This window comes from Dendrobates tinctorius, unplaced genomic scaffold, assembly GCF_039654945.1.
Source record: "Dendrobates tinctorius isolate UK_male_01 unplaced genomic scaffold, ASM3965494v1 ptg000103l, whole genome shotgun sequence".
NCBI classification, from domain to species: domain Eukaryota; kingdom Metazoa; phylum Chordata; class Amphibia; order Anura; family Dendrobatidae; genus Dendrobates; species Dendrobates tinctorius.
The window spans coordinates 12843367-12861364 of NW_027361771.1; the positions used below are offsets into that span (position 1 = coordinate 12843367).

At 38.8% G+C, this 17998-nt stretch overlaps 1 protein-coding gene across 1 annotated transcript in view; it reads right to left on the reverse strand.

The window, feature by feature from the left end:
- CARD14 (caspase recruitment domain family member 14) overlaps positions 1-17998 on the reverse strand; it is a 111756-nt gene that overhangs the window by 46111 nt on the left and 47647 nt on the right. Inside the window, exons 9-13 of the mRNA XM_073588093.1 lie at positions 17816-17968; positions 16502-16636; positions 11941-12038; positions 5776-5855; positions 712-775 (exon numbers count right to left, since the gene is read on the reverse strand). Coding sequence (XP_073444194.1) covers positions 712-775; positions 5776-5855; positions 11941-12038; positions 16502-16636; positions 17816-17968 — 530 coding nt within the window. The remainder of the gene's footprint in view (positions 1-711; positions 776-5775; positions 5856-11940; positions 12039-16501; positions 16637-17815; positions 17969-17998) is intronic.

Below are 17998 nucleotides of genomic sequence, written 5' to 3' on the forward strand. Positions count from 1 at the left end.
TCTAGTGGGGAAAAAATAAAGTTCATTAAAGGATTAGCCATTCTTTTTTTATTGATTGCCTAGCCTTAGGATTGGTGGTGGTGTGACATCTGAAAACCCCGCCGATCAGCGGTTACCAGTGCCAGTGGAGGAGCAAAGTTCTTGGATGCTACTGTAACTCAACAGCTCTGTCATTTCTACAGTGGCAACAGCTGGGTACTGCAGATCCCTTATTCAAATTAATAGGGGTTAGATCTGTAGTATGCAACCACAATAGTTGTAGCTGAGCTGCTGTGTTCCAGCAGTATCTGAAAACTACAGGCCGCCATCGGTAAAAGCTGAATGGTGGGGGTTCAGAGTGTCGGAACCCCAATGATCAGAGAACTGCAAGTAGGATGTGGGACAAATGCTGCACAATAGGTAAAACATATTACAGAGTTACTGTTGTGACCTTTGCTAATTCATTTTACAGTATATATTAAGTTCATTTTAATTGGTGTTGAACTTTATTATTATGTTAGGGAAACTTCCTACTTTGCCTCTTTGTTTTAGATTTGTTCCTACAGGATGTAAAACCAACTTTGTTTAGTAACTGCATGGCATTATTAATCACTGTATAGTTTGGAAAATTAAATCTAATTAGTCCATCTGTCCCAAAGTTTAGGTTCTCCATGACTGCCATAATTATTATGTAAAGTGCAAGATAGCCACGAATATAAAAAGTTTACAAACCTTTCAAGGTAACCAAGATCCAAACTTCTATTACTTATATTCAAGTGTGAAAATAGTTCGAGACCTACAATAAAAGATAACGATTATTGTGCTATTTCTGCATCAAGTTACAGCGTACTAATTGAATTAAGGTTTGTACTTTGTACTGGAGCAGCCGAGCTACATAGTCAACGTATGAACAATGAAATAAAAGTTGTAATATGTGAAAGATTCTTCTCGCCCATCATTTCTGAAAACAATTAACAATCTAGTTTGGCTTTGTAGGTTAATGCCACTATCAATATAAATGAGCATGGTAGGGAGCATTTACATTATCCTGCTGATCAAGAAGAATCTAAGACATAAGTACTGTATATGTGTGTGTATATGAATTGCTGAAATTACAGGATCAAATGCTGAAAAAATGGAAACAAAATTTTCAAAACATCTTGATTTAGGGAAGCACGGTGGCTCAGTGGTTAACACTGTCCATTTCCCAACAAGGACAACATCTGTAAGAAGTTTGAAGGTTCTCCTCCCTGTTTGGGTAAGATTCCTCTAGGTTCTCCGTTTTCCTCCCTCACTACAAAGACATTCTAATAGGGAATTTAGTGAACTCCAATGGGGACAGTGGTGATAATGTCTGTAAAGCACTGTGGAATTAATGGCGCCATACAAGTGAGTAAAATAAATAAATAGATTTAATCAGTATCTGTTATGACCGCCACACACAGAAATGCGCGCACTTACACAACTTGGCTGCTATCAGTAAGATTATTAATTGTTGTCTGAGGAATGTTCTGCCACATTTAATGCACTTGGGCTTTAAAATCAGCAAGATACAAGTTGCAATAGTTGACAAATGACGTCCTAGGTGTGCTCAACGGTAGATAAGTCTGGAAATACCACAGGCCATGGTGACACATTTAGGCCATGCAGGCTGCTCAAAGTAGCATGAGCAACATGCGGCCTGTGTTGTCATGCTGAAAAACGGCTCATGAGATACTCTGGAGAAATGACTGTTCCACCCATTCCATAACCAAATCAATGTAACGCCAAGCTGTTAGTGTACCTAGAATGAAGACTAGAGGCTGCCATACATTATGCCACCCCGAACCATTATCCCAGGAATAGGACCAGTGTGGCATTCCCTCATTAAAGTATCTTCTTTGACCTCACACCACTGCTCTCAAAGGCTACCTTGGTGCAAAGCAAGATGGCAGTGGAGGTCTATCTTTTTTAGCAATGAGTCCCGCATTTGTCTTGGATGTAATACGAGGTTAGTTTGGAGACCATATGGGCAATGCCGTGGAAAGGCCTTCAAAAGGGTATAACTTATTGGTCCTCCCTCCAGGATTATCGTGTGGGGTAGCATAATGTGCGGTAGCTGGACCCTTTTCATTTTCATTCCAGATGCACTAACAGCTCAACATAACATTGACTTAGTCATGGAACTAATGGTATGGTAATTTTTCCAAAGTGTCCCAGTAGCCATTTTTGAAAATGACATCACCAGGTTGTATGTTACCCATGCTACTGTGTGTGCAGTCTAAATGTGATACCATGTCAGGCAGTATCTCCAGAGTTGTCTCCCATTGAGTACATCTGATATGCCATTGGTCAATAATTGCAAAAGGAGCTGACAACAGTGGATCTTGATAATCTGTACATGTATTTTTGCACCTAGAGTTTATACTATGGTATTGTAAATCGTGATATTTCAGAAATGTTGTTTACATTTCTTCATAATTTGCATTTCTGTAATATGTCTAAAGATCCTGTGATTTTCATAATTCCTGCTTGGTGCTGCAATCTATTTCAATATTTAGTGGTGTGTATATGTATAAACACACACATACAGTGCCTTGCGAAAGTATTCGGCTCCCTGGAACTTTTGAACCTTTTCCCACATAGCATGCTTCAAACCTAAAGATACCAAATGTAAATTTTTGGTGAAGAATCAACAAGTGGAACACAATTGTGAAGTTGAACGAAATTTATTTGTTATTTTACATTTTTGTGGAAATTCAAAAACTGAAAAGTGGGGCGTGCAATATTATTCGGCCCCTTTAACTTAATACTTTGTTGCGCCACCTTTTGTTGTGATTACTGCTGCAGTCACTTGGGGTATGTCTCTATCAGTTTTGTACATCAAGAGACTGAAATTCTTGCCCATTCTTCCTTGGCAAACAGCTCGAGCTCAGTGAGGTTTGATGGAGATCGTTTGTGAACAGCAGTTTTCATCTCTTTCCACAGATTCTCGATTGGATTCAGGTCTGGACTTTGACTTGGCCATTCTAACACCTGGATACGTTTATTTGTGAACCATTCCATTGTAGATTTTGGTTTATGTTTGGGATCATTGTCTTGTTGGAAGACAAATCTCTGTCCTAGTCTCAGGTCTTTTGCCAACTCCAACAGGTTTTCTTCAAGAATGGTCCTGTATTTGGCTCCATCCATCTTCCCATCAATTGTACCCATTTTCCCTGTCCCTGCTGAAGGAAATCAGGCCCAAACCATGATGCTGCCACCACCATGTTTGACAGTGGGGATGGTGTGTTCAGGGTGATGAGCTGTGTTGCCTTTATGCCAAACATATTGTTTGGTATTGTTGCCAAAAAGTTCCATTTTGGTTTCATCTGACCAGAGCACCATCTTCCACATGTTTTGTGTGTCTCCCAGGTGGCTTGTTGCAAACTTTAAACGACACTTTTTATGGATATCTTTGAGAAATGGATTTCTTCTTGCCACTCTTCCATAAAAGGCCAGATTTGTGCAGTGTACGACTGATTGTTGTCCTATGGACAGACTGTCCCACCTCAGCTGTAGATCTCTGCAGTTCATCCAGAGTGATCATGGGCCTCTTGGCTGCATCTCTGATCAGTCTTCTCCTTGTTTGAGATGAAAGTTTAGAGGGACGTCCGGGTCTTGGTACAGTAGATTTGCATTTCAATATGATCGCTTGCACAGTGATCCTTGGGATGTTTAAAGTTTTGGAAATCATGTTGTATCCAAATCCAGCTTTAAACTTCTCCACAACAGTATCACGGACCTGCCTGTTGTGTTCCTTGGTCTTCATGATGCTCTCTGTGCTTCAAACAGAACCCTTAGACTATCACAGAGCAGGTGCATTTATACAGAGACTTGATTACACACAGGTGGATTATATTTATCATCATTAGTCATTTAGGACAACATTGGATCATTTAGGGTATGTGCACACGTAGTTTTTAGGTGCTACGGATTTCTCACTGCGGATTTTGTAAAATCTGCAGGTAAATTTCAGGTCAAAAGACCTGCGGATTAGGCTGCGGTTTTGCCCTGCGGTTTATCACCTCTACAATGGAGGAGATGGTAAACCACAGCGGAATCCGCTGAAAAGAAGTGACATGTCATTTTTTTCTGCGGATTTGAAACCGCAGCAAAACCGTGCGGAAAATTCCGCAGCATGTGCACAGCGGTTTCCATTTTACATAGAGTAAAATGGCACTGTACAATGCAGCAGATTCTGCTGCAGACCCGCAGGGCCAGAAGCGCTACGGATCCGCAGCAGAATCCACAGCGTGTGCACACACCCTTAGAGATCCACAAAGAACTTCTGGAGTGAGTTTGCTGCACTGAAAGTAAAGGGGCCGAATAATATTGCACTCCCCACTTTTCAGTTTTTGAATTTCCACAAAAATTTAAAATAACCAATAAATTTCATTTAACTTCACAATTGTGTTCCACTTGTTGATGTTTCACCAAAAATTTACATTTGGTATCTATATGTTTGAAGCATGATATGTGGGAAAAGATGGAAAAGTTCCAGGGAGCCGAATACTTTCGCAATGTACTATATATGTAAATTTATTTATATACAATGTATGTATATACAGTATATAAATATGTTTATGTAATATGCACAAGTATATAATGTGTATAAATGTGTATATTTTGTATACATATGTGTGTGTAATGAGTACGTGTACATGTGTCTTTCTGAACCTTTCCTTCTGGTTCACAAAACCAAAAATGTATATTGAAATATGATTAGCTTTTAAAATAATAATTTTGGTATATTCTGTCAGGAGAGATTTATATCCTTAGGCCTCACCCTCCCTCATTACACAAATACACATCACATGATCTGCTTTATCCAATAAGCACCCAAGTATATACAGCTTGAAATTTGAAAATAATGCATAAAAATGATGATATGGTCAAAATACTCACTTGCCTAATAATTGTGCACACAGTGTACATAATACGGGTTTGCGCTATACATAGACACATATGGTCTATATGTGTCTATGTATAGCGCAAACCCGTATTACGTACACTGTGTGCACAATTATTAGGCAAGTGAGTATTTTGACCATATCATCATTTTTATAAATTATTTTCAAATTTCAAGCTGTATATACTTGGGTGCTTATTGGATAAAGCAGATCATGTGATGTGTATTTGTGTAATGAGGGAGGGTGAGGCCTAAGGACATAAACACCATTTATCAAGGTTTGCAGCATTATTAAGCATCTTTTTTCCATTAGGTAAAATGCGCCAAAAAAGATATTTAGCCTACTCTGAAAAATCAAAAATTGGCAAAAGTCTCACAGATGGATGCAGCACTCTTGAAATTGATAATATATTGGGGTGTGTTCACAGAACCGTCAAAGGTTTTATTTTAAATCAACAGTTTCTCAAAAATGTCTAATCAGAAAACAATTTATATATTTATTTTTTGTGGAATTTTGGATTAACACTGCTACAAATTAAAAAAAACAGATTGAGACAACTTAAGAAAAGCTGTAGGTGTGTGATGTTATGTGAAGTGGATTTCCACATTGAATCCTGATCTTGGGAAAAGGCAATCTTAGCTAAAGCTCTATCCAACAAACATTCAAACCTGTAAATTTAAAAAAATGTCTAAAATAAGTGGATTTGTTATTTAGTCCACATTATTGGTGCAACTTGAGATAGAATCCCGGCTGTAAATACACACTTGACTACTGGTACCAAGTCATGATATTGTGAGTGAGTATTTTTGTGACCAACTCATAGCCCAATGTGAATTAACTGCTTTAAATTTTCAATCCAGTTTACCTTTCTTGTACTCTGTTTCATATTCAAAGTCTACCACTGTTCTTTCTGTCTCAAGAAGATCAGGAAGTTCATTGGAACAACTGTTGTAAGTGGAAGAAATGAAGAACAGCAACAATTCTTATGTGGTATTTGCTTGACATTCTAATCGTAATTAGTTTAGTTTTAACAATTCCACTTAATAAAAGTTACTTGCACACTATGATACGTGGAGCTGAATAGGTCCATCCTTGCAACCAACTTTTATTAGTAGGGACTTTTGACCAGTCTTCCAAATATTAATAGATTTGTCTGTTGCTTGTGCAATTAATTTTAATTGTAATTATAATCATATGTAAACTTTAACGCCTTCCCGAAATATGTCCTACATATACGGTACATGTTGGGTGTAAGTGTATGGAGTGCGTTATGGCACTGAGCCAACTCCATACATTGCGGGTAACGGCTGCTAACAGCAGCAACCAAAGCAAGTTGTTGGGCTGCCATTCGACTGCCGTGGTAGGCATTAAACTGAAGGCTGCTTTTGCACCATCTGTTTTGACCCGTGACTGGACTTTATAAGAGATTGTACAATTCAGTATACTGCAAAGTCCAAATTGGATTTAAAATAGTAAAAAAAATAATCATTCAGAAAAAGAAATTAACAAACTAGAAATAATTTTGTATTTGTTACATCCTCAAAAGTCTGATCTATCAAAATATAAAATTATTTCACCCTCCAAAACCCTCCCAATAAAAAGAAATGCGGGAATTACAGGTTTTGATTGATGCTCCTCACCCAATAAATTCCAGCAAAAAGCAATCAATAGATATATGAAGCAAAAAGTTACCAAAAAATCTGACGGTAGCAGCCGGCGCATGCTCAGTAACAAGCGGTGATGTCACAGAGCCTGTGCGCGCTGCTTCTCATTCATTCCCCAGTAGTTTACAGTCGGAGCGGTCGCATTAGCAGCGCTCCGGCTGTAAACTGATTAACCCCCCCGAGATTTATTTACGCCATGGGACTTGACTGATCGCTGGACAGGTATGGATATTGTTGGTTTATTATTTTATAATTTTTTTACAGAACAATGGCATCGATATGGAATTAGGAGTAAAATAAAGCTTTAAACACTGTGTGTAGTGTATTCTTTCATTAAAATACTTTTTTCTTATTGTGTGTGTGTTTATTTAACCCTTGAATAACTCTAGGATTAGTAATGGAGAGGTGTCTTATTGACACCTCTCCATTACTAATCTGGGCTTAATGTCACCTTACAAAGGGTGACATTAACCCCTTATGACACCACTTGCCACTGTTACAGAGCAAGTTTGAAGAATCTGACAAAGCTCCAGAATAGGCATATCTAATATATGCGCCTTTTCTGGGCAGCTGCGGGCTGCTGTTTTTAGGCTGGGGGGGACAAGATCAATGGCCCCTTACCAGCCTGAGAATAGCAGCCCCCAGCTGTGAGCTTTTCCGGGTTGGTTCACAAACAGAGGCGGACCCCACGTCGGGTTTTCATTCATTCTCTCTCCTGCTCGCTGTTGCCAGCAGAGCAGGAGAGAAGAATGATAACGGCGTTCAGCACCAGCCACAGGGGAACAGTGCTTACTGTATTGCTTCTTCCCCGGTGGCCGTCTGTGAACACTGAGAACAGTGTGAACTGTTCTCCGCGTGCCGTGTTGAGCATGTTTTGCGGACCGTGCGCTCCCACAAACACTGACATGTCTCCGTCTTTTGCACACGGACCATGTGTCCGTGAAAACACGCTGACATGTTAATTCATTCATTCATGTTAATGTGTCTACGTGTGTCAGTGTCTCCGGTATGTGAGGAAACTGTCACTATACGTACTGGAGCCACTGGCGTGTGAAACTGGCCTTATGGGTATGACGACGGAAAAATAAAAAAAAAGTTAGGACTCTTTGAATAATATACACCATGGCTGCAATGTGTGAATGCAGCCTTAGAATCTACTGTAGATAATTTACAAACTCATGTCTCCCTGATACAGAAACATACTATTGCAAGTAAAAGCAGTTGTGCTTAATTTAGTATTTACTTTCAGTAATACTTTATTTTTGCTTTCCCAAAATAAGCCGCAAAAGCCATACCCAAACCCAAGAAACACTACAAATTAAATTGCTTTGCATGCAATGTATTTTATATTTCACTATAGACACTTAAATGTAATATGTGGCTGCGGCATTTTTTTGCTTAAAGAGACACAGTGAACAGAAGATTTATGTATTTGAAAGCCCATGTGTGGAATTCCAACTTATAACTAGCTGTATTGAGGCTGTATTAACACACGTACAGTGACATGTAAAAGTTTGGGCACTCCTCGTCAAAATTATTGTTATTGTGAACAGTTAAGCAAGTTGAAGGTGAAATAATCTCTAAAAGGGCTAAAGTCAAAGATGACACATTTCCTTTGTATTTGAGGCAAATATATATATATGTGTATATATATATATATATATATATATATATATATATATATATATATATATATATATATATATATATATATATATATATACATACACACACAGTTGTGGCCAAAAGTATTGACACCCCTGCAATTCTGTCAGATAATACTCAATTTCTTCCTGAAAATGATTGCAAACACAAATTCTTTGGTATCATTATCTTCATTTAATTTGTCCTAAATGAAAAAACACAAAAAGAATTGTCCTAAAGCCAAATTGAATATAATTCCACACCAAACATAAAAAAGAGGGTGGACAAAAGTATTGGCACTGTTCGAAAAATCATGTGATGCTTCTCTAATTTGTGTAATTAACAGCACCTGTAACTTACCTGTGGCACCTAACAGGTGTTGGCAATAACTAAATCACACTTGCAGCCAGTTGACATGGATTAAAGTTGACTCAACCTCTGTCCTGTGTCCTTGTGTGTACCACATTGAGCATGGAGAAAAGAAAGAAGACCAAAGAACTGTCTGAGGACTTGAGAAACCAAATTGTGAGGAAGCATGAGCAATCTCAAGGCTACAAGTCCATCTCCAAAGACCTGAATGTTCCTTTGTCTACAGTGCGCAGTGTCATCAAGAAGTTTAAAGCCCATGGCACTGTGGCTAACCTCCCTAGATGTGGACGTAAAAGAAAAATTGACGAGATTTCAACGCAAGATTGTGCGGATGTTGGATAAAGAACCTCGACTAACATTCAAACAAATTCAAGCTGCCCTGCAGTCCGAGGGTACAACAGGGTCAACCCGTACTATCCGTCAGCATCTGAATGAAAAGGGACCGTATGGTAGGAGACCCAGGAAGACCCCACTTCTTACCCCGAGACATAAAAAAGCCAGGCTGGAGATTGCCAAAACTAACCTGAAAAAGCCTAAAACATTTTGGAAGAATGTACTCTGGTCAGATGAGACAAAATTAGAGCTTTTTGGGCAAAGGCATCAACATAGAGTTTACAGGAGAAAAAAAGAGGCATTCAAAGAAAAGAACACGGTCCCTACAGTCAAACATGGCGGAGGTTCTCTGATGTTTTGGGGTTGCTTTGCTGCCTCTGGCACTGGACTGCTTGACCGTGTGCATGGCATTATGAAGTCTGAAGACTACCAACAAATTTTGCAGCATAATGTAGGGCCCAGTGTGAGAAAGCTGGGTCTCCCTCAGAGGTCATGGGTCTTCCAGCAGGACAATGACCCAAAACACACTTCAAAAAGCACTAGAAAATGGTTTGAGAGAAAGCACTGGAGACTTCTAAGGTGGCCAGCAATGAGTCCAGACCTGAATCCCATAGAACACCTGTGGAGAGATCTAAAAATGGCAGTTTGGAGAAGGCACCCTTCCAATATCAGGGACCTGGAGCAGTTTGCCAAAGAAAAATGGTCTAAAATTCCAGCAGAGCATTGTAAGAAACTCATTGATGGTTACCGGAAGCGGTTGGTCGCAGTTATTTTGGCTAAAGGTTGTGCAACCAAGTATTAGGCTGAGGGTGCCAATACTTTTGTCTGGCCCATTTTTGGAGTTTTGTGTGAAATGATCAATGTTTTGCTTTTTGCCTCATTCTCCTTTGTGTTTTTTCATTTAAGACAAATTAAATGAAGATAATAATACCAAAGAATTTGTGTTTGCAATCATTTCCAGGAAGAAACTGAGTATTATCTGACAGAATTGCAGGGGTGTCAATACTTTTGGCCACAACTGTATACAGTGTCATTTTTTACATTTTAAAAATTACAAATAGAAAATGGGATGATGCAAAAGTTTGGGCACATGGGAGATTTGTTTGCTCAGACAACTCTGACCAAGGTTTCAGACCTTAATTAACCTGTTAGGATTATGGCTTGTTCACTATCATCATTAGGAAAGGTGATGAAAATTTCACAGCTTTATAAAAACCCAGCCTCCTCTAACCTTGTGCCAATAAACTACAGGAAGATCACGCAAAATTTCTGTGAGAGCTGCTTGTAGGATTTCTAGAGAGTCAAATCAGAACTCCCGCTTGACTGCAAATGATCTTCAAAAAGATTTAGCAGTTGAAGTTGTGGTACATTGCTCTACTTTTCCAAGACACCTGCACAAAAATGGCCTTCATGGAATAGTAATCAGAAAAAAACCTCTCCTGCTTCCTCACCATAAAATTCAATGTCATATGTATGCAAAAGAACATCTAAACAAGCCTGATGTATTTTGGAAACAAGTCCTGTGGATCAATGAGTTTAAAATAGAACACTTTGGCCACAATGATCAAAGGTATATGTAGAGAAAAAAGGGTGCAGAATTTCAGGAAAAGAACATCTCGCCAACCATTAAGCATGGGGGTGGAACAATCATGCTTTAGGGTGGTGCTGCATACATTGACACAGGGACCATTTCATGGGTAGATGGAAGAATGGATTCAAATAAATTTCATCAAATTCTTGATGCAAACTTAGCACCATCTGTAAAAAAGCTGAAGTTGAAAAGAGGATGGCTTCTACAAATGGATAATGATCCTAAACGTACATCAAAACCCACAATAGACTACCTCAAAAGGCGCAAGGTGAAGGTTTTACAATGGCCCTCACAGTCCCCTGACCTTCATTGAAAATCTGTGGCTAGACCTCAAATAGCAGTGCATGCAAGATGACCCAGAAATCTCACAGAACTGAAAGAATATTAAAAGGGAGAATGGATGAAAATTCCTCAAACAAGAACTGAAAGACTCTTGGCTGGCTACAAAAAGCATTTACGAGCTGTGATACTTGCAAAAGAGGATGCTACTATGTACAAACCATGCACGGTGTCCAAACTTTTGTGTCAGTCCAAAAAGAAAATATATATAAATATTTTTAGTCTAAAATACAAAGGAAATGTGTCATCTTTAACTTTAGGCCAATTTGAGATAATAGATAGAATTTCATCTTCAATTGCTTAATGTTCACAATATCAGTAATATTGACCAGGGGTGCCCAAACTTTTACATGCCACTGTAGGTGTGCAGAGTTTTTAAAGGGGTATTCCTAGAATTGAAAGTTGTCCCTTATTCATAAAATAACTTACTGAATACTAGGAATTCCACCACTGAGATGCCCATCGATCCCAAGAAAGGGGCTCAGTATCCCAAGGATGGGTGTAGAATCCCTTATGAATGGATCGGCAGTCTCTTCAAGTTTCACTCTATCCATTGTCTGTGGGACTCCCGAAGAAAGTTGAATGCAGCACTGGACTATTTCCATCAGTCCCATAGACAATGAATAGAGCAGAGGCAGATCATACACATCTGTACTCCACTCAAGACAAGGTTCTTTAGATCTACATCCTCAGGATCCAGGGCCCCTTTTTCAGGATCACTGGGGTTCACTAGGAGATCTTTGTCTTCCCACTTTCTACTGTTCTGTGCATGGATGTAAGTCATGGCACCAGCAGGGACCTCTCCCTTCTGAACTGTCTTCAGTGAGCCAAAATGTTAACAATCATTCTCAAAAGTAACTAACTGCATCATGAAACAAGTTCATTGGAGCTGAAACGTCCCATAGGTAAATAAAAGGTTCATTTCACTGGGTGCGCTGCCTCACTCTACATATCAGACAACAATTATTATGGTAGATTCTTTTTCTTTTTTTATCACTCATTGCATTAATTACATCCTAATGTTGATATGGTAAAAATGGTAACATCTGTAGATGTGAAATCTGCTTTTACAAGTGTTTGAACCACTAACCTTTTAGAAAGATCATTAAGATAATCATCATGAAGGGTACTGCAAGAAATACGGCCACCGATGTCACTGCTTGTCTGACAACCTAGGTCCTGCCAAGACTACAATAGAATGATAAAAAGAAGCTTAGATGATATAACCAAGTGAAAGTCAAAATGGAATTTGCTGTTGCTAGCCTTGCACTATATTTATACAGATTTATCATATTTAACTGATGCACCTGAATGATAATACCCCACACTGATTGATTAGTAACACATTTTTCAATCTTATAACAAATGTACACTCTTGCTAGAAGATTCTTGATACTTTCATATCTTAGAATATATTGTTCAGTCTAAATTCAGCTTAAATTAAATCAAAAAACAAGATTCAACAAATAATTTAGACGTGCCAACATTCAATACTAAAGCCCATCTGTCCCACCGATAGTGTGAATTATCCAGGAACAGAAATAGCACTATACAAATTCATAATAAAACATATATTTTTATTGAAAACACATTAAAACAAAAAACTGATGAAACCTCTGTGAAAAGACACATACACGGCTTATGATAAATTGTCACATGAAGAAAGAAAGATCAACTAGTGCCTTATAAAAATGAATATTAAATATGCACAATTATTAATATACCATGGGAAACACCTAATAATACATTATAGGCATATAGCTTGAATTACTCATAGCTTAAAATGGCCAAATAAATTAAGCTCCCATGAGAATTAGCTGGAATTAACCATATGCTCACTCTCTATCTTCATTGTAATAAAGACCGCAGGTTATTCTTATTGCTCTAAATTGAAAAAGAAGCTAAACTGCATACAAAATTTATAGACACTGCTTAAAAAGCATATGTGAATCATGACTAGCATAACCTGCGATCAAACTAGTCTCATAAAATAGCTTACATAGATGAAATATGCCGCGTGTCCTATTCCCCGACGCGCGTTTTGTCCTCTTCCTCAGGGGGCGTGTGTCAAAAACAAGAAAAAGCGGGTCTTTCAAACCATCAAGCACCAATCAAATATTAGGCTAAAAAAGCCAAGTCAATCACAGATGATCATCCACTCAGTGGCGCACCACATCATAAAGCCGCTGCCTTTGCAAATTACTCATCATCCCCGGTCAAAGAAATGGAAGCTACATCGTACCATAGTAATGATCACGTGTTAGTCTACCATTCCCTATATCGCCGGAGATTATCAGAGTCATACAGCAAGCTAAAAGAACGGGCGCGCTCCTTGGAGATCATAATGTGAAGACAAAATCAATTCTGTGCAACAGCAAAATACCAATAGTGAATTAGTGCATATTCATGTGCAAAAACCGCATAAAGTGAACTAATATTTTGCCAATATTTTTTATACAATATAAATTTTTTTTTTATACTTTTACAATTATTAACCACACAAATTATTTAAAATATATGTAAAGTACATATGCACTTTACATATATTTTAATTAATTTGTGTGGTTAATAATTGTAAAAGTATAAAAAAAATTTTTATATTGTATAAAAAATATTGGCAAAATATTAGTTCACTTTATGCGGTTTTTGCACATGAATATGCACTAATTCACTATTGGTATTTTGCTGTTGCACAGAATTGGTTTTGTCTTCACATTATGATCTCCAAGGAGCGCGCCCGTTCTTTTAGCTTGCTGCATGATAATCTCCGGCGATATAGGGAATGGTAGACTAACACGTGATCATTACTATGGTTACGATGTAGCTTCCATTTCTTTGACCGGGGATGATGAGTAGTTTGCAAAGGCAGCGGCTTTATGACGTGGTGGATGATCATCTGTGATTGACTTGGCTTTTTTAGCCTAATATTTGATTGGTGTTTGATGGTTTGAAAGACCCGCTTTTTCCTGTTTTTGACACACGCCCCCTGAGGAAGAGGACGAAACGCACGTCGGGGAATAGGACACGCGGCATATTTCATTTATGTAAGCTATTTTGTGAGACTAGTTTGATCGCGGGTTATGCTATTCATGATTCACATATGCTTTTTAAGCAATGTCTATAAATTTTGTATGCAGTTTAGCTTCTTTTCAATTTAGAGCAATAAGAATAACCTGCGGTCTTTATTACAATGAAGATAGAGAGTGAGCATACGGTTAATTCCAGCTAATTCTCATGGGAGCTTAATTTATTTGGCCATTTTAAGCTATGAGTAATTCAAGCTATATGCCTATAATGTATTATTAGGTGCTTCCCATGGTATATTAATAATTGTGCATATTTAATATTCATTTTTATAAGGCACTAGTTGATCTTTCTTTATGTGACAATTTATCATAAGCCGTGTATGTGTCTTTTCACAGAGGTTTCATAAATTCAGCTTAAGCCCAAGTTTCCAAGGGGTTAAAATAACATGTGACGTACAAATGGTTAACATGCTGGGTCCCTAAGGTAGCAAAGGAAAATATCTACTAGTACTACAGGCTGCAGAACATCTTTCTCATGTGTTTCCATCTGTGACTGTTGATTGCTCAGACGCACACTTATTCCACCATCCCCTATTAACTGCTCAGACAAGTTTAGAGGTTCTATAATTGATTTTCTGGGATGATGCCCTGCCATTTTAATCCATGAGAGTGCATGATTAGGTGAAGGAATAAGCAGGATTTTTGATGTCCTGGACATCCTATGTAGTACAGCACTTTGGACGCAGTGTAAAGCCCGCTCCGCCCAAAGCGCCACCCCCTTTTCTACGCACGATGATTCCGCAAGTGTTCATTGAACACATGCGGAATCACCGCATCATATCCATAGACTGCATTATTTATCTTGAGGAGACGTTCGTCTCCGCAAGATAAATAGACATGCTGCGTTCTATAAAGATGCGCTACATGTCCGGATTCGTGGGTGTGTCACCCGCATTTTAGTACACATAGAGGAGACGGGATTTCTTAAAATCCCCTCCACTATGCTGTAACATCTGGACGCTGCGGCTGTATGCAGCATTCAATCCGCAGCTAATCCTGATGTAATCCGGACCATGCAAACATACCCTAAGGGGTGTACCAAGATTACATGATGCTCCACTCCCCTTTCTCATGTTGGCGTTGTAATGTCTGTTATATGTATAATATTGGGTAGCGTATTGTATATATGTATAATGTATGATTAGCAGGGAAAGTGCAGTATGTAAGTAAGTACACTAGATGGGGACACATTAGTATACAGGGTAGAGTAAATAGTTAACATAGGAGGGGCCAACCGTGGGTAAGCCAGCAAGTTCCCAGCATTTTAGTCAGTAGGGCCTGAGAGTCCGGACAGATCGGGTGGACCCCATAACGTTAATCACGGAGCCCAGCTCATCCAGGGCTTAAGAGTAGTGAAACACCGGAAGAGAAGGAATGCAGAACAGCTACGTCATGAAGACCATCGGCTACATAGGCAGACGCCTGAGTATCTGGGGAGAAACGGACTGGGAACTCCTAAAGCTGGTCAGACGGATAGCTGCAGTGCTGGGAAGTATGGTGTGACCCGGCAGCGTTCCTATGGAGGCAAGGGACAGCTCAGAGACAGAGAATCTCAAACTGTGTAAGGAACTGTGTGCTGTATCTGTATGTTAACTGGACGAGCTGTGTCAAGTGTTGAGTAAAGTTAACTGCTTGAAGTTGGACCTGGACTCTGCTTGTCTGTCAAGTAACCGAAGCAAGGAACCCCCTCCGTCTCAGGGAGGAGCCTGAGGGCCAGTCAAGTGAGTCAGAGGGACGTTGTGTGTATGTGGCGGGTGGCCAGGGTGTGCCTAAGCAGCTATCATTGCGGGCCACGACTACAGCCCTGGCACCTCTCACATACCTATGGACACAGTCAATATATGGCTTTCACAGCCAGTAGTCAATTTAATGGTGAGCACTGAAAGGAATTATATAAGTAAGCTGCAAAGTTATTGCGGTGACTGGTCTTATTATTAAGATTATTTCTATATTACGCTCTGACTGTCACGTTATTGTTCAAAGGGGATGAATATTAATGCACTAATACTAGTAGAAAAATATTCAGAATTGAGAGTCCTCAGTGGTTGATACCCTATAATGGCTAACTGAAAAGATGGTAACACATTGCAAGCTTTTGAGACTACTCAGGTCTCTTCATCAGGCTCTGACTAATATGGAACTAATACTAGTACACACAGACAGATATATTATGCATGACCCATATTTAGCAGGAGATAACTCTTGCCAAACAAATTAATAGTCTAGAAAAAGAAACAATACATTCCCCATTCTTCTCTCTGTAGTCCAGCTCACATTGTAGAGCAGCAGGACAGGCACTTTTGGATACTTTCCCCTACGTTTTAATGAATTGTCAAGAGCTGACATTCTATGGCACACATGATGAACATGATGATTAGGAGTAACAATTTATATGATTGTTGAGAAAATGGCATTGATTATTCACTAGGGAAGTTATTCTGCTGCCGAATAGCATCTCAATGTTATTCATGATATGAATTGCATACTGCCGCAAACTTTAATCTGTTGAAAAGATAATGTATGGTAAATTAAACATTAACTACATTGCAAAATGATTTAACAAACCTCAGATGTGCTGCAATAGGACCCCTTGTCACCATCATCAGAAGGACAAATTGCATCCATACGCACAAGCCTTTGATGTTTAAACTTCTGACAGCTGTATATTTGCTCTGCGGATTCTTCGTAGTCTTTCCTCATCTGTCAGTGAAAAGCAGAGAGTAAGAAATATTTAAGCTAAATCTTATAATTTAACTGCTTAATGCACAGCAAGCTGTATAAAGTCCAGAATTTAGTTTAACTCTATAAACACGTCGATGCCTATATATATACACAAATAAATGGGCCCTACTTGAACCCATGTACATAGATCTCAAGAGTCAAATATTGTTGTGACACACAAATATTCACCAGAGAATACCAAAGTTAACTCTACTACCAGCATCAGGCAACAAAGTGGGGTAAATGATACCTATGGCCTCACAGTTGTTGAGTCCAAAATATAGCAATAGACCTCTTATCTAGTATTGATTGGGGAAATGCATTTTTAAATGTCCAAATTATCTCATTTATTTTATTTGGGTGTCATTACCAATCCCCTTATAATACAATACAAGAATCACTCCTGTACAGTGGATAAGATAAGAGTCCTATTGCTATATTTTGGACTCAATAACTGTGAGGCAATAGGTATCCTTTACCCCACTGTCCATTGGTTATAGGGCACTTTATTTACACAAGGTTCCCTTTTGCACTTACTTGTGTTTTGTGTATTCTGTATTTTTGCCTTTTAATATATACCTAATAAAGGTTACGTTTTAAAATCCTTTCAAGCTATACTAATACAAAGGAAACCAGCCATATGAGAAGATAACAATGTTGGCGGCTGGAGGTAAGTAACCCTACAACTCAATACCTGTGGTCCATTATATCTCCCCAACTTCCATAAACTATTGTGTAACGCTGGGTTAAAAGAGTAATCTGATGTGGACTAGTACAAAAGGAGCTGGCCATAAAAAAATTTTAGAAGGTCAGTCACTGGAGGTAAGTAACACAACGATTTGATACCTGTGGTCTGATATATGTCCCAAACTTCCATAAACTACTGAGTAATGCTAAGTTTGCCCTTTTATGTTTATACGTGTCATGTCTCCACTCATCCTTTTTGTTTGTTTTGTTCTTAAACTGTTTACTGAATTCTTCTCATGAAAGTGCAACCGTTACGATTGCCTGCCTCACCTTGGGTAATCCTGTTTAAATGTAACCCTGTCTGTCTCAGTCACTGTGCTACTCTCATATGGGATTTAGTGATTGGAATCAAAGGGCCACGCATAAAAAACTGACCTGCTTACAAGTTTGCATGACCAAATCTCATCTTACCATCCATATCTGTAGAGTTGCCTCCAAACTTCGAATCTCCTGTTTGAGTTCCGAATTAGATTCGGTAAGATGCATAACTTGTTCTCTTAGTGAATCCTTCTCATTCAAAAATTGTGAAATCTCAGCTTGAACCATGTCTCTAGCTCTGTATGCCTGCAAATGAAATAGAGTGCAAAAAGAAGT